This window comes from Macaca mulatta, chromosome 11 (genome assembly GCF_049350105.2).
Source record: "Macaca mulatta isolate MMU2019108-1 chromosome 11, T2T-MMU8v2.0, whole genome shotgun sequence".
NCBI classification, from domain to species: Eukaryota; Metazoa; Chordata; class Mammalia; order Primates; family Cercopithecidae; genus Macaca; species Macaca mulatta.
The window spans coordinates 110,996,506-111,020,240 of record NC_133416.1 but is presented as its reverse complement, the minus strand read 5'-3'; the positions used below and the strand labels follow the sequence as shown (position 1 = coordinate 111,020,240).

The following is a 23,735-nucleotide window of genomic DNA, read 5'->3' as shown; positions in this document are numbered from 1 at the left end:
CTTAGTGGTGTAAGAGCCTGGGCCATAGAGCCAGAAAGCCTGGGTTATAATCTTGACCCACCACTTCCTACTTTGGTGACCTTGAACAGGTACATGACCTTTCTGTGCTTCAGTTACCTCAGCTGGAAATGAGAAGAATAATAGTGCCTCCCTCCTAGGACGGTTGAGAATTACATGGATGACTGGGTGTAATTCATATCTGGCCTATAGTACGTGCCATGTAATATTAACTATTATTCCTCCTCCCGTTACTGTTCTTGTTAGAACAGTAGTAGTAGTAAACGTAGTAGCATCTTACCTGATATTTGTAGCATTTACTTGTGGCACATTTGGCCTCGTCATTACGACAGTGTCTTGCACCTCAATTGAAAAATCCCAGCACTGCACAGGGGTGTGAAAATCATTGGTCTCTCTAGTTGAGCTTTTTAACTGCACCATCTGGTTTTTCCAGAGGCCTCAGTGTTGTCCCGGATGAAGAAGTCATTGAAATGTACGAGGGGTCCCATGTGCCTTTGGAGCAGATGAGCGACTTTTATGGAAAGGTAACGAGCAGCACTTTATTCATTTAAAGCCGCCTTTTTCCTTCTTGAAACATGGCCTTGTCGACCTTACCTACTGCTCATATGAAATTTGAGATTGTGTGTTGAGAGAGACCAGTGTTTGCAGGGGACACCCCCAGATTCTTTCATGATTCTCCTTTCTGAAGCCCTTCCTCCACACCTGGTGAAGGCTGTTTTTACCTCCCACATACCTACCCCGTTTGCCACCCCATCTCCAGGAATGTCCCTAGTTTCTGGAGTGGACTCCAGAACAGATTGGGGCTGTCAGTGTGACAGCTACTGCTTCCCCTGGCGAATGGCTGTGAAATGCCAGAGCTGATGGCTACACAGCCACCCTGTTTACCTTTAGGGAAACCTCTGCTTTTCTAACTTTTGTGGTTCTCTTTCCACTCAGAATTTTTGCTTCTTGTCTTATTAGATGCACTCACTTACTTGCTTTGTCAAAATGAAATGGAAGATGCCCGGTCAGTTACTAAACTTAGTACAGATGGCCCCTGACTTAACAATGATTCTACTTAGAACTTTTTGACTTTACAATGGTGCAAAGCCATTGTAATTTCAATGTAAATTACAGTATTCAATAAATTATATGAGACACTCAACACCGTATAATAAAGGCTAATATAAATGAGCCTTTATAGGCTAATATAAATGTTCTGAGAATGCTTAAGATAGGCTAGGCTGAGCCATGATGTTTGGTAGGTTAGATGTATCAGTGCATCTTTTACAGTGGGTTTATCAGAATGTAACCCCATCATAAGTTGAGGAGAATCTATAGTGTAAATTGCAAGCATTCAGAGAAAAGCTCTTTTTTAAGCTCAAATATGGGCTGTGAGGGTGTGCTCCAGTTCAGGAGAGTTACGTGCGTTTTTGTGTCATTATGGGCAATAATTTGTTTGCTGACTTTCCTCTGTGCTTCCTGAAAGAGTGTGAACCGGAAGTGGGACTGGTCACAGGAAAAATCGGGAGGGGAAGGGTGATTAGACTCTCTGGGAGAAGTCAGGGCATTTCTGTCGATATCCTAGTTATACTTAGAGTGAGACATCAGCTCTGCTGTGAATGATAAGGAACAAGGGGAACATTTTACCTGTTTTTTTTTTTTTTTTTTTTTTTTTAAGGCAAGGTTTTGCTCTGTTGCCCAGGCTGGAGTGCAATGGTGCCATCTCCGCACTGCAACCTCCACCTCTTGGGTTCAAGCGATTCTCCTGCCTCAGCCTCCTGAGTAGCTGGGATTACAGGCACGCACCACCATGCCCGGCTAATTTTTGTATTTTTTAGTAGAGATGGGGTTTCACGATGTTGTCCAGGCTGATCTTGAACTCTTGACCTCAGGTGATCCACCTGCCTTGGCCTCCCAAAGTGCTGGGATTACAGGCGTGAGCCACCACGCCTGGCCCATTTTATTATTTTATTATTAGAACTTTCCTTTTTTGTGTTGATGATGGGAATCTCGTTTAGTCGCTGAGAAGTCTTCCTGCTGTTCCTGGTGCTTCATAGCTCTGCCCCTGTTTCTAAAGCACTCCTTCCTCCCTGTCTACAGAGCTCTCATGGAAACACGATGAAGCAGTTCATGGACATCTTCTCCCTGCCCGAGATGACCCTCCTGTCCTGTGTGAATGAATACTTCCTTAAGAACAACATCGACTATGAGCCTGTGCATCTGTACAAAGATGTCAAGGTTGTATCCACAGTGAGAGATCACGGTGCTGAGTCTGTTTCAGCTTTGCAGTGGGAGTCACAGAGCCTTGAACCTCCTTTCTAGGTTAGGTGTTTTAAATAGTCTCTTAGCTGGGAACTCTTATATGCGGTTTAACCTTGAACATTATAAGAAAGGTGTTGTTACATCAGGAGAATTGGAAATCAGTCAAAATTTTTGTTAAAACAAGATGGTGCTGACACTGTTATCTCGATTTTTGATCCTTTCTGACCAGAAGGCCAAGGCCAGAGCCTGTGCACTTGGCCAAAGGGATGATGGGGATGGAAGTCCGGCCTGTACCCACTCACTCCTGAGTCTGCCCAAGCAAGGCGGTGCCTCCTCTTTTTTTTTTTGAACAGAGTCTTGCTCTGTCACTCAGGCTGGAGTGCAGTGGTGCGATCATGGCTCACTGCAACCTCTACCTCCCAGGTTCAAGTGATTCTCCTGCCTCAGCCTCCCAAGTAGCTGGGATTACAGGCGCCTGCCACCACGCCCGGCTAATTTTTGTATTTTTAGTAGAGACGAGGTTTCACCATGTTGGCCAGGCTCGTGTGCAACTCCTAACCTCAAGTGATTGGCCCACCTCAACCTCCCAAAGTACTGGGATTACAGGCTTGAGCCACTACGCCTGGCCAGGGTGCCTCTTCATCACACAGGTTACATTCAAGCCCCCAGCTGGGGGACTTGTGCCACTGTAGTTGCCCAGAGGGGATGCCTTTTTCCTTTGCCCACAAAGGTTCCATGTGGCTTTCTAAAGTCCTGCAAAAGCCATGCAAGAATCCAGTTAGGGGACGGGGGATGTAGACAAATGTAAATGTTTATGTGAACATATGTGAATACTTACTGTTGCCCATAGGTTCTTGGCAACCGTGACTTTAAGTGAAACCATGTACAACAGATCCTTGAATAACGCCAGTTTCTTCAATGTCATGTTAATGTTGACAAGGAAAAAATTGATTTTGCTTTATGTTGTTTCACAGAGTTGCAGTTTCTAAGAACCTACTGAAGATGTTAAGGACTTACTGTACAAATCATTTGTATTTATAAATTTATTTATGTATTTTATATTCACATGTTTATATATTTATATATGTTCTTTAAGCTGTATGAACATTTTAGTACTAAAACATGTTTATATTATTTTATATGTATTTACATAGTTACAACATATATTTATCAATATATGTATTTAAAATATTTATATTTTTTAAAGATACATATTTACACACTAAAATATTTTTGCTATGTATTTATAAGTAAATTTAAGTTTTGGCAGCGTGAATCCTGGGTTTTAGGAAGATAGAGGATAAATTATAGTTTCTCAATATCAGTGTGGTATTATCCAAATTGAATTTAGGTATTTAGTTTCTGTTCTCTTGTATATACAGTTTGTCTTTAAAAATCTAAGAATCACTTGTAGCAGCCCTGTGCATTCGTAAGGCGAGATGTTGATTTGAAAGCTCAGTTTTTACTGCAAGTGTTACTACCACCAAGAACAAATACTTGTGTAGAGTTTACTAGGTCCCAGGCACTGTTCTTATGAGTGCTTTAGGCATGTTAACTTACTAAATCTTCATAATAATGTCAAGGTAGGCACTATTTGTACCATTTTACAAATAAGGACATCGAGGCACAGTGAAGTTGACTTGCTTGCCCAAGGTCACACAGCTGTTAAATAGCAGAGCCTTGATTTTAAGCCAGGCAGTCCGACTTGCATTTAACTACTGCCTTCTGCTGCTGGTGTGAAATTGAATCAGGCTTGTGCTGAAAGGTAATTGAGGTTGAGATTGTAGTCCAGAAGTGCTCCCTCTTAACAGAAATCTCCCAGCAACAGTCTAAGGCTTAGACACAATTTTGCCTGCAGCCCTGTCTCCTACTACTGGCTCTAGAAAGTGTCCATAGGCCTCTAGGAATGTCACCACGTAGAGGCCCTGTGCAGTGTCACCTGCCAGGGGGACCCTTTTTTGACACTTGCCAGCTCTCATGCTGCCACACTCCTGAACCCACAGAGGGTTTAACCACCTCCTCTTCCTCTCCCTGGACCATATCTCTACCTGAGCTACAGTCTCACTGCCAGTTTGTTGCCCTACTGGTGGCACCAAAGAGAGAAGGAGAAACCTGTTAGCTGTTTGTCTCTGCCTCTCATTCCATGTTACAGAATTTGCCATTGGGGTCTAGGGACGGAAAGGGCACAAAGATAAAAGAGCAATAACTCCCTTTGTCCAGATGGCCTGGGATCATTTGTTCACAATACTGCATATAAATTACCGTGTGTCCTGTGGGACTTTATTCGGAATTATTCACAGAAATTACCTCTTCCAAACACTCTTTTGAAATTGCACTGGAAATTGCCACCATCACCATGGAAACTTTTGCTTTCACAAGGGCTGCCTATGAAAATGGACCAGAATTGGCCTTGTGTGGTGGCTCACACCTGCAATCCCAGCACTTTGGGCAGCTAAGGCAGCCGGATTACTTGAGGCCAGGAGTTCGAGACCAGCCTGACCAAAATGGTGAAACTCCGTCTCTATTAAAAACACAAAAATTAGCCTGGTGTGCTGGCGGGCACCTGTAATCCCAACTACTCTGGAGGCTGAGGCAGGAAAATCACTTGAACCCAGGAGGCAGAGGCTGCATTGAGCTGAGACAGCACCACTGCACTTCAGCCTGGGTGATATAACAAGACTCTGTCTCAAAAAAAAAAATAGAGAAAATGGACCAGAATTTAAATTTTGTGTAGTGCCTGGATTGTCGGACTTTCTAGGGATAGAAGTTACCATGACTGCCATTTCACATGTACTGTTACTCAGGCTATCTCAGTTGTATTTTCGCTGATTAAAAATGTATCTTTTGGCAGGATTCAATTCGAGACGTCCACATCAAAGGAATAATGTACAGAGCAATTGAAGCGGACATTGGTATGTGCTCAGCAGTATCGCAAAGAGAGTTTCAGCCTTCCGTTATTTGTGCAACCATGCCGGCATTTTACTTTGCATTCCAGGTGCTAAGCAGGGGCTGCATGAGTGCTCTGTAAGGACCTGGCATCCTGGCATGTTAGCCATCTCCTCTTTGTCCTGGAACTTGACATAATTCTGACTTAAAAAGAGAGGCGCTGGCAACTATAGCCACTTAGTTGTTTCCACTTAGACCGAGGAGGCAGGGTCTTTGTGACTGATGCACCAGATGTACCCATGTTCCACTGGGCAAAGCTGCTTCCTTAAGGCCTTTATTCCCTCTCCTGTGCCTAGGACAGTGCTGGACCTGTACCCGCATTTAGAAAGTACTTGCAGATTGACCAATAATCATGCTGAATCTGTGTGTGAATTTTTCTCTTGCTCTTAGAAAAGTACATCTGCTATGCTGAGCAGACCCGTGCAGTGTTGGCCAAACTGGCTGATCATGGCAAGAAGATGTTTCTCATCACCAATAGCCCCAGTAGCTTTGTGTAAGTTGCTCTGTGTTTCATTGCTAGCTTCTGGCACACTCCTTGTATCCCATTTGTTTTAGCAGTTGGAAATTGGAAAGAAAAAGTTACAAACATAGTTAATCCTTCAATGTTAGACTAACCTGGCTGACTTGTTGCCCTAGGGACAAAGGGATGAGTTATATCGTTGGGAAAGACTGGAGGGACCTGTTTGATGTGGTCATTGTTCAGGCGGAGAAGCCAAACTTCTTTAATGATAAGCGGAGGTGAGTGTTTATTTTTCTAGGGGACTAGATTTTATTCCTTTGCTGCTGTGAATATATAGATGGTGTGTCTTGGTAAAATCCAGTTGCAAAATCATAAGCATGTGAGATTATAGCTTTTGAATTTTAACCCTTCTAGCAAGTAATCACAAGGGTGACATGAGCACATAACAGACAGTTTGCATGCATCAAAATGGTTCTCAGTACAACTTGGGCTGCGTCAGACCCATGAGGTAGGCTTGAAGAAAATGATTGGCAGTGATGAAAAAGCCAAACTTATTATCACATAGTAAATTAGGTCTTCAGATGCAGACACATTGTGAAGCGTAAGAAAACAACAGCATCAACAAAACTGCCTATTGGGTAGCTCTTTAAATAGAGCTCTCATTAGTGTGTTTAAAATTGCAGTCGGATTTTGCAGAGCTTCTCTGCAACATAGGTTTTGCATCACGTGGAGTAAATCTCTATTACGTCTTAATATCTTCCTGCCACTGTAGCCCTGGGAATGGGGAAGCAGGTAAGTTTTAGGTTGTGACAGGGAGAGAGTGTGCTGTTAGTATTTAGTGGGTAGGGATCAGGGAACGCTAAAATATCTTTTAACGTGTGGGACAGGCCTGTTCACTAAGAGCTGTTCTCCGCAAATGTCCATGGTGTTGAGAATCACACTGCACTGGGGTTGTAAAAAAATAACTCGTATTTATATAATAATGGGCAATTTTTGAAACACTTTTACCCCCATGTTTATTCTGTAGCTGGTAAGCAGGTAGTCTTTTCCTCTCTGTTAGGTGATTTGAAGCATCAGGGTGTGGTACCCTGCAGTTAATGCTTTAAATTCCTCTTGTCCCAGTTTTCCAAGTGTCACAGCGACTCTAGGAAGAAGCGGCAAACCAAGAACCATGTGCAGGGACTGAAAAATGCTGGGTGGGATTCAAGAAAATGAAGGAAAAACTAGAGTGTGATGAAAAACAGCTATAAACGGTGGCTTGCTGCTTTGTTAGTATTTTGTCCCACTTACCAGCGGCTGGAGTCATCCCAAAGACAGTGGCAAGGGAGTTCCTGCATGGGAGAGCCGCAAACCGTCCCATGATGGGGCTGGTTGGGATTCCAAAGAAAGAAGCACTAAACGCTAGGATGATCAGTCTAAAGCACTTAATAGAGGAACCGACTTACAGAGTGGGCTGCAGTGCATCCTCTGGCACAGGGTCCCCAACCTTTTTGGCACCGGTGACTGGTTTTGTGGAAGACAGTTTTTCCACCAGGTTTGTGGATGTAGGGTAGGGTGATGGTTTCAGGATGAAACCGTTCCACCTGAGATCGTCAGGCATTAGATTCTCATAAGGAGCGCACGACTTAGATCCCTTGCTTGTGCAGCTCACAATAGGGTTCCGCTCCTATGAGAATCTAATGGCGCACCTGATTAGCCAGGAGGCGGAGCTCAGGCGTTAATGCTCTCTCACCCACTGGATGCTTGCCTCCTGCTGTGCGGCCTGGCTCCTAACCCATGGGCCGGTTTTGGTCTGTGGTCCACGGCCCCGGGTTTGGAGACCTCTGCTGTGGCAGACAGGAGAGAAAGGGATGTTCCACCAGGAGCAGGTCAGGATGTGGAGTTTATTGAGGGTTTAAGGAATTTGGCTCCAGGCCAGGGCTAGTTTCTTCCAGTGTCTTGGGGAGCAACATAAAAACCTTTTTCAGTGTCTGGGAGTGTTGAAGCACGCAGAGGAGAACGTGCACCTAGCTGGGTCAGAGTGGTCAAAGGCACTCCTCTCCTAGAGGAAGAAGAGGGGAGGTCGGGGCCCTATAGTCACTGATATGATGCCCTCACCATTTTCTTAGTAGATTCTGGGGTGTGGTCAGAAGGGCCCTGTCTCTCTCTTCACCAGAGAGCTCCTCTGCTTTGCCGTGTTTATAAAAAGTGAGGAGGCAGGGCCCTGAACTCTTTTCCCTGGATGCAGCAGGCAGGGTGTCTCAGCCCCCTCCCCCAATATCTATTTTGTCTTTGTTCTCGAAGCCTAGGGTAAGAGCCGAATAATCCTCCGTCTGTATTCATCCTTGTGTTATTTATAATAATGAGAGGTCAGAAACAACCTAATAGCCCTACAGTAGGGGATGCTTAGTTAAATTTGGAATGGCCATATGAGAGGGGATTATGCAGTCATTAAAGACGATGTACTTGGCTGGGTGCAGTGGCTTATGCCTGTGATCCCAACACTTTGGGAGGCCGAGGCGGGAGGATCACAAGGTCAGGGGATCGAGACCATCCTGGCTAACATGATGAAACCCATTCTCTACTAAAAATACAAAACATTAGGCATGGTGGCGGGCACCTGTAGTCCCAGCTACTCAGGAGTCTGAGGTAGGAGAATGGCGTGAACCCGGAGGCGGAGCTTGCAGTGAGCCGAGATGGCGCCACTGCACTCCAGCCTGGGCGACAGAGTGAGACTCCGTCTCAAAACAAAACAAAAAAAGGTGTACTTGGGCCAGGTGCCATGGCTCACACCTATAATTCCAGCACTTTGGGAGGCTGAAGCCGGGGAATTGCTTGAGCCCAGGAGTTTGAGACCACCCTGGGTTACATAGGGAGACTTTGTCTCTACAAATAATTAAAAAATTAGCTGGTCACACCTGTAATCCCAGCACATTGGGAGACTGAGGTGGGCAGATCACCTGAGGTCAGGAGTTCAACATGGTGAAATCCCATCTCTACTAAAAATACAAAAATTAGCCAGTTATGGTGACATGCACCTGTAATCCCAGCTACTCAGTAGACTGAGGCAGGAGAATCGTTTGAGCCCAGGAGGCGGAGATCGCAGTGAGCCAAGATTGCACCACTGCACTCCAGCCTGGGCGACAGAGTGAGACTCTCTCAAAAAAATAAAATAAACCAGGTATGGCAGCTATTTGAGAGACTGAGGTGGGAGTGTCACCTGAGCCCAGGAGGTCGAGACTATAGTGAGCCGCGATTGTGCCACCACACTTCATCCTGGGGAGCAGAGTGAGACCCTCTCTCCAAAAAAAAAAAAAAACCAAAAAAACGAAAACGTATTTGGAAAAAAAAAAGATGATGTATTACTGTAAAACATGATGTATTTAAGAATATGTAATCACTTGGAAAATTGCTCGAAATATTAGAGAAAAAAGGATGTCAGTTAGTGTACACAAAGTGATCTCATTTTATAGTCATGAAAGAAACATAAATTTCATGAAAAGACTGAAAGACGAACTGAAATGTTTAGTGTACAAGGTGGGTCTAGAATTCTGGGTCGTGTACCTTTTCTTTGTTGTATTTTTCTGTATTACAATTAGGTAAAAAAATTATTTTTTTTAGGGTAACACTTATTTTTACCTTAAGGCAAACAAACCCTGGGTCCTTTGGGCTAGCAGTGTGTCAGGGTGAGGAATGAGGCATTATCCTTACCTCCCAATTTCCATCATAAACTAGTGCTTCTGGTCTTCTGGTTTGTTATCTAGAGTGGCTTAATTTCAGGTATGAAGCCAGATAAATGCACTAAGGCAGTGTTTCCGTAAACTTTTCATTATAAACAGGTTTTCTGCATGGTCAGATAAATCCGGGAAATCTGGGTGAAAGGAAGTTGATTATAGCAGGGCTTTTCAGAGCCATCAATAGCTTTTTAAGAGGGACATATTTAGTGCATGGTGTTTTCCAAATTTATATGACCCAGGAATTCTTTTTTTTGTTTGTTTTTGTTTGTTTTTGAGATGGAGTTTCTCTCTTGTTGCCTAGGCTGAAGTGCAGTGGCGCAATCTCCACTCACTGCAACCTCTGCCTCCTGGGTTCAAGCGATTCTCCTGCCTCGGCCTGTTGAGTAGCTGGGATTACAGGTGCCTGCCACCTTGCTCAGCTAATTTTTGTATTTTTAGTAGAGATGGGGTTTCATCATGTTGGCCAGGCTGATCTCGAACTCCTGACCTCAGGTGATCCACCTGCCTTGGTTTCCCAAAGTGCTGGGCTTACAAGAGTGGTCTACTGCGCCTGGCCCCCAGGAATTCTTTTTTTTTCATGAAACACCTTTGGATACTGGGCTTCACACAGTTTGGGATGTATTGAATTAGGCCAGGGAATGTGATGGTGGAGTTTTGATTTCGGGTTTTTTTTTAGGTTTTTGCAGGGAGCTACTTCCTGTGATAGTGAATAACTCTGGTATTTCATAGAGCGGACAACCTGTACTACTCCATGTCATGATGTTTCCTATTTCTGTTGTTAGGCCTTTCCGAAAGATGAATGAGAAAGGTGTCTTACTTTGGGATAAAATCCATAAGTTGCAGAAAGGCCAGATTTACAAGCAGGTATGTCATGACCAGCTTCTCCTTTTTGTTGCTTTGCTTCGTGGTCGGTAATAATGCTAATAGCTGATGTTCACTGTGGCTTTCTGTGTGCCTGGCACAGTTCTGAGTGATTCCCGTGAACTGACTGATTATAACTTGGTGGTAAACTTAGGTTTAAGTCAATATATTTTCAATATGCTAGCATCTAAACTAACTCAAAATTGAATGGTTTTTTAAAAACAAAATTGAAGGCATGACTTTCGTAGTGTATAACATTTAAGATGCCAGTAGTAAACCTTGGAAATTTCTCTTTGAGGAACACTTACTCATGGCATATTATGCACTCAAATTACTAATTATTTTCTGACAATACATGTTTTGTACACAATTTTGTGGGTTTTTAAAAAAAATTTTATTGAGACAAGTTCTCACCCTGTTGCCCAGGCTGGAGTGCAGTGGCATGAACACGGTTCACTATAGCCTCAACTTTCTGAGCTCAAGTGATCCTCCCATCTCAGCCTCCTAAGTGGCTGGGATCATAGGCATGCACCACCACACCCAGCTAATTTTTAATTTTTATTTTTTGTAGAGACAGGGTCTTGCCATTTTGCCCAAGCTGGTCTTGAACTCTTGGGCTCAAGCAGTCCTCCCGCCTTGGCCTCCCAGAGTGCTGGGATTATAGGCATGAGCCGTCACACCTAGCCTGTGCACAGTTTTAATATATTTTGGTGTCATATGAGGCTTTCAAATGTTTGAATGAATTGCATTGGTGACCATTATTATGTTACTAAAGTTCATTTTTTAAAAGAATTAATGTATTCTTGGTGGGTATATAACAATCTGATGGATTTGGCAATAAGTATATTTTCTAGGCCTTGAAAAATTAGCTTTGATAAAGCCATTCTACTGCTAGGAAGTTAGCCTAAGAAAATTATTAAGATATAGCTAATACAACTTGCCTATGAGAATGTTTATCATGAAGTTGCTTACAAAATAGATAATGTAAACTGTCCAACATCAGGGAATTGGTGAAAGGAATCATGGTACTTCCCAGCTGCTATCATTACATGGTAGATTATTTATTGGCATGGAAAGATGGCCCCAGCATGTTAAGTGTAGAAAGATAGTTACAAAGAGGTGTATATAATATAAATCCTTCTTGAACAGTGCATTTGACATAGAGGACAGATTTCCCGTGAAGGTGCTTTTATCTTTATATTTTGATATTTAAAATAAGTTATAAAAACAATTTTTAAAAGTTTTAAAAAATATTTTGTACTGTGGGTTAGATAGCTCTCTAGCTGTAATATAATAACTATAGTTTTCTTTGATTGCAGGGTAATTTATATGAATTTTTGAAGCTTACTGGATGGAGAGGATCCAGAGTGTTGTATTTTGGTGACCATATATACAGTGACCTGGCGGTGAGGAGCCCTTTTTTCCTTTGTTGGGGGACAGATGTGTTAGCCTCACTTACTAAAGAATGTATCTTTTATTTAAGAATGTACCTTTTATTTAAGAATGTATCTTATATTTAAGGTCATTTTTATGCTTTCGTAAAACCTAGAGGTAGGCTGCATCTTTTTAATGTCTCATTTTTTTTTTTTACAGAACAGAGTTGTGAAAAAGATAAATATTTTTTGGAAATGATGGAAATAAACAGTTCACTCAAAGAGTTTATCAAAATAATCTTTTCATTTAAATAATAATAAATGCCATTGTTCTTTTTCCTTTTATCAAAACATCAAAAAACATAAATAAAATCCACCTTTGAAAGTTTGCCACCTTTGGGAGTATTTTAAAAATGTGCTGTAGGTTTTCATGTATTATTAGGAGAAAGAAAAATATTCAAAGGCTTCAAGAAACTGAACCAGTGGTCTGGGCACGGTGGCTCACACCTGTAGTCCTAGCACTTTGGGAGGCTGAGATGGGTGGATTACTTGAACTCATGAGTTTGAGACCAGCCTGGGCAACATTGTGAAACCCTGTCTCTACTAAAAATACAAAAATAATCTGGGTGTGGTAGCACACGCCTGTAATCCTAGCTACTGGGGAGGCTGAGGCAGGAGAATTGCTTGAACCTGGGAGGTGGAAACTGCAGTGAGCTGAGATCATGCCATTGCACTCTAGCTTAGGGGACAGAGTGAGACCCTGTCTCAAAAAAAAAAAAAAAAAAAATTGAACCAGTGAAGGTGAGCGGGCATCCTAAGCCCTCTTAGACTCTTACATGGGACTTAGGATTCTGGCTTTAGGTGAGTAGCCAGACTGAACCTTTAAAACTGTAAATCAGACTTAAAGCTTTAAAACCTGAAAGCCTTTCTTTCTCCCTCAGAGTAAAAACCTGAGTTCCTATAGTTGCCCACTGGATTTCCCCTTCCCCAGCCCACCTCTCTGAAGATACCCTCTGCCCCGCCCCCTCTTTTGTCTCATCTAGGTTCCCTGACTTATTGCTTCTTAACATGCCACCCTCCAGCATGTTCCTACCTTGGGGCCTTTGCACTAGCTGTTCTTCAGCCAGAATCTTTCTGTTGCCACATGTTTTCATACTTTCCCCGACCTTATCGTTGTATTAGCCTGGTCTTCCTAACTACCCTGTACAAAATGGAAACCTCCTTTCTTCCTCTCCTTTTCCTGTTATTCTGCTTGATTTTTGTCCCTTGTACTTATCCCCACCTGCCATTGTGTATTTTACGTATTTATTGTCTGTATTTTCCTCGAGGGCTGGGATTTCTCAGTTTTTTGTGCGTTGTTTTATCCTCAGTATTTAGGGCCTGGCAAATAGTAGTGCTTGATAAATATTTGCCAAATGAGAAAATGACCATTTAGTATGATGACTATATGTCTTAGATTTTCCAGGACATAGCTGATACTAAATATTCTGGCCTTTTGTCAAATATGGGGTGACAACATTTGGAATGGAAAATGTGGTCATGCATGCTTATGTTGTATGTGATCATTCCAAGTCTGAGATTCCGTGGTTCTCCATAACCCAGAGGGCCTGGCACACAGAGGTCTGTGGATGAATTGAATGAAGACCTTTGGTAGCATTTAGGTCAAGCCCTTTTCTGCCCCTGACCTCATTGTTTTTTTTTACAGACCATGGTTAATGATTCCAGACCTAGCGTTTCTGCAGGGGTTGTGACTCAGCAATTATTTCCAGATCTGAAAGTTTCTTGGAATGAAATAATCGAAGGCTGGGGCCAAATTTGTTTTAATTAAATGTAATTCATTGAATTCAGCTTGGTGAATAACTAACCATTACCATCAAAAACTAATTAAATGAATGCCTCTCATGTCTGGGAAAATAATGACATAGTGTAGATTCTGTTGAGACTTGATGTTGACTTTTCGTGATCTTTGTGATCAGGATTTGACCCTAAAGCATGGCTGGAGGACTGGTGCAATTATCCCAGAGTTGCGATCTGAACTGAAAATCATGAACACGGAGCAATACATTCAAACCATGACCTGGCTGCAGACCTTGACTGGGTTATTGGAACAGATGCAGGTTTGGATATATTTTTTTTCTCTCTCACTTTTTCTTTAAGCCTGAGGTTAGAAAGTTACTTCAGGTATATTCTGCTTAATCGTTATAAAATACGAGGCTTAAGTTGTTTTCAGTAGACTGCAGAATAACAACTGGGGTTCTTTTGCTTAGACAGTGTTTGTGGGGCCTGTGTAAATGTAGGTGTTTGCTCACATTCCTCTGTCAGTGAAGATCCAGTATCCTCACTTCCACACTGAAGCCTGCTAGGAGCTCTCCTGTGGGGTACTGGGATTCAGGAGACCTTGCCAGTGCTTAAGTCTGCTGGTTCTGTCTGCGCCTGCTACAGTGGGGCTTCTCCATTCTGGGCCTCAGTTTCCCCGTCTGTGAAATAAAGGGGCCTATGAAGTGAACACTTCAGTCTAGGCACCATGGCTTACGGGAGAGAGTCTCAAAGCAAGAGTCAAGATGTCAAAGCAAGCAAAAGTCCAGCCTCAGTTGATTCTGAGGATGATACCTGCAATTTTCTGGCTTACTGGAGTTCCCTGGCAGTTACTTCCTTGAGTTAAGTTAGGCAGCCAGTTTTGGCTGGTAAGTGAGGAATGGCAGTTGTATCAGTCATTTCCTGGCCCATGGAAGCTGCCTCTCTTTTGTAGCTGTATCCCCTTAATTCTCCATGTGCCCCTTTCCTTTCCAGTTCCGTGAGGCACCTTGTTTTCTCCCTGGCTCCAGCTTGCCTGGGCTACAGCCATCTCAGCATGGGTGCTGACATTGTTAGGATACGGGCACAGATGCTTGCTCTCTTGGCTATCACACCTGCAATCTGTGGCCACGGTCTATTGCCCATGCCTGCCCTCTGGCTTTGCAAATGGGCAGGGAATTGCCTTGCCTGCCCCAGCTGGCACTCTGTGTGGGAGTGGCTGAGCAGTGAGATCAGGCAAGGCTGTGAGTGGCAGGCCACATTCTGGCTCCAGGTGCATGCATTCCAGAGCATGGGGCCCTGCACGTCCCCCTGGGCCTCGTTTCCAGGATGCATTGGGCCCCATTAGTTCTTGGCTCTTCTCTGATGAGGATTTATTCTGTTTCGCTTGCTATGCTTGTCTGTGAGATGATTTACTAAAAATACGTGGCATCAATTCTGAGTTAATGTAGTTGAGAGTCTGTGCATGTCATACACTACTAATAGTTACTTTTTACGTGCCAGACACTGTGCTGAGTGCTGGCTCTATACACATTGCTCATTTAATAGTCATAGCTGTTCCATTTTAGAATAAGGAAACAGTTTTTGAGAGGTTAGGTATCATTTATGTGTGAGATCATAAAATGGCAGGGCAAGGCTTGAACCAGGTCCCCAAGTCCATGCTTCAGAGCACTGCTTTCATGTGCCTTCCTGTTTGGAGGATTCGGGTATAGGTAAGGCTTGACTCCCGTCAGTGCCGTCTCTGGGACCCTGGCAGCTGGTCACACGCACAAACACAACTGCACGTAGATGGTGTCAGTACATTTTCGCTTTGGAAACAGTTTTTTTTGTTTATTTTGTTTTCCTTTTTCTGACCTGTGTAAAAAAAAGTTGACTATTAAGGAATGTGCGTTTTAGAGAATGGAAGTGCTGAAAATATTTCTGTGGTTTGTAAAATTAATTATACGAGGTGTGGGGTGAGGGAAGGAAGAAAAGGAAATTACGATTTACATAGCCGCCCCCATTTTGCAGGAGAGAAAACTTGAGACTGCAAGATAGGTCACTTTTCTGGAACCACAGTTCTCGGTTGGCAGAATCAGGCTGTGTAAAAATGTCGTAAGAACTTACTGTGTTCTGGACACTGAAACCTTTAAGTTCATTTCATTTTCACAGCAACTCTTTGAAGTAGGACTGAAACATCACTCCCATTTTTCTGATGCAGACCCTGAGGCACAGAGGAGATAGAACTTGCTCTAGTGACGGGTGATGCTGATGTTGACACACAGGCAGCCCGACTCTAGACCCTTAACCTCCACGCACCTATATTGCCTTGGGTTCTGGCACTTTGTACAGAGTTCTGTCAAGTTGGATTCACTAGGATATAGAGGTGTGTAGCTGCTAACTAAAAAAACATCCAAATCAATGTCCTGTCTCACTGTCGCCCTCTTCCTCAGTGTTCCCCTAGAAAGTTACAGGTTTTTCCACTGAGCCTGTGGCAGATGTTTCTAGAACTCCCCCTTGGGGATTATTTTCAGAGCACGTAGCACATTATTTGGACAGTTTTCTGAGGAGAAAAATTGGTCCTCTGAGATCGGGTTTGATTTTTTCAGAGCCAGCAGAGTGTCATTTGTTTTTTGTTTTTTGATTTTTTGAGATGGAGTCTTGCTCTGTCGCCCAGGCTGGAGTGGAGTGGTGTGATCTTGGCTCACTGCAGCCTTCACCTCCCAGGTTCAAGCAATTCTCCTCTCTCAGCTTCCCAAATAGCTGGGACTACAGGCTTGTGCCACCACGCCTAGCTAATTTTTGTATTTTTAGTAGAGATGGGGTTTCCCCATGTTGGCCAGGCTGGTCTCGAACTCCTGACCTCACAGGAGTCATTTGGAGCCAAGTCTAATGAATGAAATAGAAGTATATAAATATTGATTGCAATTTCATTAGCTAGCCTTGAAGTGCCTTCCAAAATGGCTGTGGTTCATGGTGGTGGTGCTGGCTTTGGTAGACGCTTCTCAGGTAACTAACCAGTCAGAGGCCACATTTAGACCACGGGTCGGCAAGCTTTGTCAGAGGGCCACATAGTAAATATTTTAGGCTGTGCAGGCTCAGGTAACCAACCAGTCAGAGGCCACATTTAGACCATAGGTCAGCAAGCTTCTGCAAAGGGCCACATGGTAAATATTTTAGGCTGTGGAGGCTGTAGGCTCTTTTGCAGCTACCCACCTCTGCACTTGTAGCACAAAAGCAGCCGTGGACAGTATGTGAATGAATGGTTGTAGCTGTGTCCCAACAAACTTTATTGGTGGGCACTGAAATTTGACTTTCATGTAATTTTTACGTGTTAGGAAATTTTTTTTTTTTCCTTTTGAGGCAGTCTCACTCTGTTGCCCAGGCCAGAGTGCAGTGGCACGATCTCGGCTCACTGAAGCCTCTGCCTCCCAGGCTCAAGTGATTCTCATGCCTAGCCTCCTGAGTACCTAGGATTATAGGTGTGCACCACCACGCCCAGCTAATTTTTGTATTTTTGAAGAGACTGGGTTTCACCATGTTGGCCAGGCTGGTCTCGAACTCCTGGCCTCAAGTGATCCACTTGCCTCGGCCTCCCAAAATGCTGGGATTACAGGCTTGAACTACCACGCGTGGCCTGTCATGAAATTATTCTTCTTTTGAGTTTTTTTCCCCCCAAGCATTGAAAAAGAAAAACCCATTTGTAAGCTCACAGGCTGATAGAAAAATGGGCCGGTGGCTGGACTGATGTAGGCTGTTGCACTGGCTAGATTGTAATATCTTTCTCAAACAAGGGCAGAGATATGTAGCCAATCTGCTTTGCCCCTGAAGAGCTGATTACGCCCATGAACAACCACTGGAGATGGAGGTGGCTGAAGTGCCTGTATTGTGGGGCTTTGGTTAGTCTTTTCCAATGTGGACTACCCACTCTAGAGTACATGGTTTCACTTGAAAGATTAATGATAACTAATGAGCACACACCGTCTTTGAAATATTTTAAAGTGGATTTCAGAACCAGAGGCTCTTGTTTTAAGGAGTTTGGCCTTGTAGGGGGACAGAACTGGAGAAGGGGGTGGGCACAGGGAGAAATCTTTTTTTTTTAATGGGAGAAATCTTTTTTTGTTTAATGGCTGATGGGAAGGATGGAAGCGAGAGGGTTGTTCCTTGAGAGAGATGATAAATGGTGGGAAAGGTTCATGGCAGGGCAGCCGGCAGGGCACCCCAGCCAGCAGCTGGGTACTTCAGGGGAGGTAAGGCCCAAAGCGTGGCTGAGCGAAGGCGCAGAGCTCAGGGTCCCCCTCTGGGCACGCATCCCTGGCCTCCGATTCCTGGGGTCTTTCTCCTTTACATGTCCCTTCAGCAGCCTCGGGGTTCAGAGTCGAGCTGTTGAACCGAGCAGATGTGATAAACGTAAGGTTCTTGGCTCCCATGTCAAAAGCAGATGGTTTGCCCGCTTGGTATTTTCCTCCAGGTTCTAAGGTTACCCCCGTGGTCATGAATTGCAGGGAGCCGCCCTGTTCCCTGCGATCATGTGCACCTTGGATTCTGGCCTCAGTGTTTCTGTTTAGCCATAAGAACCTTGGAGAGAGACTTGTGAGATTCCATTCATTAGATCATGGGCAGTTGGCATTTTCTTTTTGCCTTTCACCCGTATTTTGGCCCACCAGAAAATGCTCTGCTTTTCCTTCTCATGGAGATGCTTTACCTTCTCGCCTTTTGCAAAAAATAATTGTTTTTTAAATTAAACAATATAATATTAAATTTAAAAGTTTATTTATAATTCTCGTGTACAAATTAAAATAATTTTTTATGTTAATTTCCAAATGTAAGCACATACTTTGACATGCTTACAGTTAGTGGGTATGTATGCTGTCTCCACTTAACTATAATGTTTGTACACATGTATATAATAAGTATAATAGGTAGCATGTACTATGTATTTCTACATTATAGTTTGTATACCTGTATATAATAGGTGTGTAATGGATATATCATGTGCATAATGGATATATCACGTACATGTCTTATACATATGTGGATACACATGCATTATGTTTATATGTAGTCTTTACTGATAGTTTAATATAACTTCATAATAGTTCATCTTAATTTGTTAAACCACATTTCTAATGTTGGACATTTAAAACTATTTTTTATTCCTGAAGAAGGCAGGGTTTCAACTGGAAAGTCTGAAAAATGTATTATTTCATTCAGGTGCCAACCTCTGAGATGTAAAGGAATAAAATTTCTAGAAAAGCTGCTCATTAAAAAATTCTCATTACGTAATGAGTTTATTTGAAACCAAAACAGTCGTAATAATTGACTTGCGTCCTACAGGTTCACAGAGATGCTGAGTCACAGCTGGTTTTGCAGGAGTGGAAAAAGGAAAGGAAGGAGATGAGGTAAGAGCGGCCTGTATTGAATGTGGCATGTCCACCACCCTGTTCTGGCCTTGCTCAGCCCACGTCTGTTCCCCAGGGCCAGCCTGAGGCATAATGTTGAAACATCCTTTTTTAGCTCCCAGGTATGTCTGCCTCCCCCAGGATCCAGAATCGGCTACCTGCTGTTGGTGACATGTAACATTTCCTTGAGGCCAGCCATCACCCCTGTCATTCCTCCGCCCTTGCCATCGAAGGCCTTGGGAGAATGGAGCCTTTCCATCTCATTCCTCCTCCCTGCCTTCCTGACCTTCCCATCTGGGCAGCTGCTGGCCCAGTTGTTAACAATGCTGGCAGCACAATGTGGCTATTGGGGCAGTGCTGGATTTGGGCTCCGAACCCACAGTGAATTCTTAGGGCTCCCACGACCCTGGTGCTTATTTGTAACCACAGCTCTTTCAAGAATGTGCATTCTGTTAACTGATAAAGAAAGCCTGCCTGCCATGAGAAAACTTTGGTGGGTGTCTGTCTTAAGGGAACCCATACTGACAATCATGCTTCCCTAGGAGAATGCTTTATGCCATTGGCATGAACTTTCCTGACTTTGTGCATGGCCTTCTCCAGCCGCTGGGCACAGCCATCTCTGAGGTTTGGCAGCAGTGGTTGTGGTGGGATTCTGGCCTCCCAGCCGTGGGCAGCCTGACTCGGGGGTTCATGTGGTGGTGTGCGTGGGTGGGTGGACGGGGCGTGGAGAGGGGACAGTGAGTCCATTCCTCAGATTCTGCAGAAGCCAAAGCTGTATTGCATTTAGTTTGTCCTCCTCCCTCTCAGGATGTTGACTGTCTGAGTCTTATTTTAACTGCTACCAACTAACTAGTGGCTTTTATCACACAGCTGTGTAAATGATTCTCTTTTTTTGCTGTGTTTGTAAATGACTTATTAGCAGTCAAATAGTATTCGTTCATTTTGATGGAGTACTCTGTAGGGTGCCAGCCATCAGAGAGTGCATATCCTGTGTGTGTATGATAGGGATGTTGAAATAGACATACATGCACGTAAGGATGACTGCAGGGGCTTATGGGTCGTGGACGGGGTGAACAGTCTCACTTCTGAGGAGACCGGGAGGCATTGAAGTACGTAATGGATGGGGGAGATTTACATCACATAAAACAATCCTTAATTCCTCCATCTGAGCACTTGAGAGTTTACAACATGCTTTTATTTTGCTTACCTTACTCAGTTCTCACAATAAGCTTGTGAAACAGGGGGTCTTGATCCTTTCAGTAAGGGAAGTGGAGACTCCTGAGAGCATTCTGTATTCCTCTGTGTACCATCGGGAGCAGCTGTTGCATCCTGTGTTTAGTTTGGGAGATGGGGCGTGTGTCCTTAGAGAAACGTGCAAAAGCATCTGGAGCCTTGAGACAGTTAAGGGGGAAATAGGACCAGAGTCGTTTTGATGGATGGATAGGCAGGCTGTTTTCTTTTTTTATTTTTAGATAGGGTCTCATTCTGTCACCCAGGCTGGAGTGCAGTGGCACAGTCATAGCTCACTGCAGCCTCAACCACCCGGGCTCAAGCAGTTCTCCGACTTCAGCCTCCTGAGTAGCTGGAACTACAGACATATGCCACCATGCCTGGCCAAATTTTTTGCATTTTTGTAGAGACAAGGTCTCACTATGTTGCCCATGCTGGTGGTCCAGGGCACAAGTGATCCACCTGCCATGCCCGGGCCAGAATGTTGTTTGTTTTTGTTTTTGTGAGACGGAGTCTCGTTCTGTTGCCCAGGCTGGAATGCAGTGGCATGATCTCTGCTTACTGCACCCTCTGCCTCCCTGGTTCAAGCGATTCTTGTGCCTCAGCCTCCTGAGTAGCTGGAACTACAGGTATGCGCCACCACGCCTGGCTAATTTTTATATTTTTAGTAGAGATGGGGTTTCACCATGTTGACCAGGCTGGTCTCGAACTCCTGGCCTCAAGTGATCCACTTGCCTTGGCCTCGCCAAGTGCTGGGATTATAGATGTGAGCCACCACACCTGGCTCTAGACTGTTTTCTTAATTAATATTTGGGGCTGCTCTAGGCTTTTTTCTCAAATGAGTCCTTTTTTTTTTCTGAAAAAGAAGTGATTTTGATTTCAGTAGTTTAAAAACAAGGCTTTTTGAATCATTCTGTGTTGCTTCGCTTTTTTATTGCCCCTTCAGAGAAATGACCAAGAGTTTCTTCAACGCCCAGTTTGGAAGCCTGTTCCGCACAGACCAGAACCCAACCTACTTCCTGAGGCGCCTGTCACGCTTCGCTGACATCTACATGGCGTCTCTGAGCTGCCTCCTGAACTATGACGTCAGCCACACTTTCTACCCCCGGAGGACTCCACTGCAGCACGAACTGCCCGCCTGGTCAGAAAGGCCCCCCACCTTCAGAACCCCTCTCCTGCAGGAGGCCCAGGCCAAGTAGCTGAGGGCAAAAGCTAGAAACTGTAACTGCCCCTGATTGGGCAGGCATGATGGGGTTGACGTCATGTGGGTCTGAGTGTTGCTTTTGGAAAAGATACAGATAAGCCTTTTGATATTTGTTTTGTACCTTATGGAGAATAATTCTCCCAATGGTTAAGACAGGAGCTAGCAGCCCGCCTCTCTAGCCTTTCCCTCCATGCAGGGCTGAAAGGCAAACTTCTCATTGGAACTCTGATTTCGCTTTTTTGTTTACCAAGGTCCTGGAACATCAGGTTTTCTGGGATAGGTGAGACGCTTGATACCGTCTCTGTATTCTAACAGGTCAGGCTTGAAACGGTTCTTGACTGCTCCATGGCACATTTCCTGAACGTGTACTGGCGGTGCATTGGGAACTGCAGGGGCACAGTGATGGGCAAAGATTAACTGCTTCCAGAAGGCTGATTTAGAGGGCTCCACAATGGCAAAACGCTCCTGTGAGTGACAGAGAGGCCCCCAGGTGATGGCCAGTTCCCAAATCATTTGGTACTAAGGCTTTGACATTCTGGCACATTGCATCAAAGAGAACACAGCCTCCCCGGAAGGACTTAGGTGAGAAAGAACAAGAGAAGTTGCAACTCCTGGACCCTTTTGTCCTCAGTGTGTGATTCCTGTGTCCTTTCCCAGCATGGAGGAGGGCAGGAGAGAGGAGATGAGAGCTCTGGTCAAAACCTTCCAGCTAGTGGAACAGCCTTCTGAAGAGCCTTCTGCAAGAAATGAGTGGGTTAGAAGAACCAAAACATTTGTGGTAGATCTCCCAGGAGCCTGTTAAACCTGGAAACACCACCCGAGTTGGTTTCATGTGCTCACTGGAAGAAAGAAAATGAACCAGGGAAAGGCATCTTTATAATGAAATGCTATGCCATGCCACCACCCGCTTGAATTGGAATCCTGTTAAAACATGAGATTTACCAGAAACAGTCCTTGTCTAGATGGAAATAAACAAGTTCCTGGCTTCTCTCTGATGAGTTATCAACTGAGAGGTGCTTGGATTGGCCAGGGGAGGACGAAGATGGCCACCACAACTTAGCCAGGTCCAGCCTTCTCTCAGATTTCACTCCTGCGGTGTTTGTGCGACTATTGGGGAGTTTGTATAGTTTTGTTTTTTTTTTTTTTTTTTTTAAAGATGTCTAAGATAGGAAAGGGTGAAGGACATTGAAGCTGAGAAATAGATATGACTTAGCTAACCGAGCTTTTCTCATTTCTTTCTGTTTTGTTTTTTTTGAGATGGAGTTTTGCTCTTGTTGCCCAGGCCGGAGTTCAGTAGTGCAATCTCAGCTCACTGCAACCTCTGCCTCCCGGGTTCAAGCGATTCTCCTGCCTCAGCTTCCCAAGTAGCTGGGATTACAGGCATGCACCACCACTCCCAGCTAATTTTGTATTTCTAGTAGAGATGGGGTTTCTCCATGTTGGTCAGGCTGGTCTCGAACTCCCGACCTCAGATGATCAGCCCACCTCGGCCTCCCAAAGTGCTGGGATTACAGGCGTGAGCCACCACACCTGGCCTGCTTTTCTCCTTTCTTTCTAGGGGCAGTGCAAATGGCATATATTCCTTTTGTTGGAGGGAAGAATCCTTAATTGCATCTGCATTTGTAGTATCCTTCAACATAAAGCGCATATTTACTGCGCTCTCTGAGTGCTTTGGGAATGTCTGCTGTTATTAGTTATGGTGCTGCTAATACTATTTTAATTGCGTATGCTATATAAATACTTCCGTTCAGATTAGCCTAATCTAGTATTGCTAAAACTCATTTTAAGCTTTGGCGGTACCATGTTATACTCTTAAATCTAAAGGATGGCAGGAACATGAGGGGAGCTTGTGGAGAGTGCTTGCTTATTCAACATTTTTATTGTGATAAATGTATGTAACCATCTATTGATGAAATGCGAGCCTGGCATTCCATGGGCTCCTTGCCAGATGGCAGAAACTTAACGAGTTACATAGCATCGTTTGTAATGCTACTTGTTATAGTTGGAATGTACTTGTGATATTTGGCTGTATTTAACTATAATGGTGAAGGTGACCCTTTAGATCCAATAAGGCTTCTCCCCATCTTCTACATTTTGTTATGAACACAGTAAGACACAGTAGTGTGTTCTTTTTTTGGAACAGGGCAGGCATTTTGTTTATTGTTTGCTTGCTTCTAGGTGTTCCCATCATCAGGGTGTATTGGAGGCTGACACTTGATGGATGTGTGTTGTGCTCAGAACTGCTCAGTGTTGGGGTTCTAGAAGAATGTGCTGATGCTCTTGGCTTCAAGTTTCTGCCTTTGGAGAAGCAGATTGAGGAAGTAGGTGTTGTTTAAAAATAATTATTGGTTTTTATCTAATCAGATATTCATTGGTTACCTACCAGGTGCCAGTTATAGGGTGTTTTGTTTACTCAAGAATGAAGTAGAACTATTTTTAAAACCTGTTTTCATGAGTGTTTAGGTTAGGTGACCTAAGCTTTGAAGGAGAAAAACGTTTTCTGGGTGT

General features: G+C 44.0%; 1 protein-coding gene across 1 annotated transcript in view; it reads left to right on the top strand.

Annotated features, from left to right (window-relative positions):
• The window catches only part of NT5DC3 (5'-nucleotidase domain containing 3), a 64,984-nt gene extending 42,764 nt beyond the window's left edge, over positions 1 to 22,220 (top strand). Inside the window, exons 5-14 of the mRNA XM_015152619.3 lie at positions 452 to 542; positions 2,101 to 2,238; positions 5,114 to 5,174; positions 5,599 to 5,701; positions 5,845 to 5,946; positions 10,167 to 10,248; positions 11,565 to 11,651; positions 13,595 to 13,735; positions 18,729 to 18,793; positions 20,970 to 22,220. Coding sequence (XP_015008105.2) covers positions 452 to 542; positions 2,101 to 2,238; positions 5,114 to 5,174; positions 5,599 to 5,701; positions 5,845 to 5,946; positions 10,167 to 10,248; positions 11,565 to 11,651; positions 13,595 to 13,735; positions 18,729 to 18,793; positions 20,970 to 21,222 — 1,123 coding nt within the window. The 3' untranslated portion in view covers positions 21,223 to 22,220. The remainder of the gene's footprint in view (positions 1 to 451; positions 543 to 2,100; positions 2,239 to 5,113; positions 5,175 to 5,598; positions 5,702 to 5,844; positions 5,947 to 10,166; positions 10,249 to 11,564; positions 11,652 to 13,594; positions 13,736 to 18,728; positions 18,794 to 20,969) is intronic.
• The last annotated feature ends 1,515 nt before the right edge of the window (positions 22,221 to 23,735 follow it).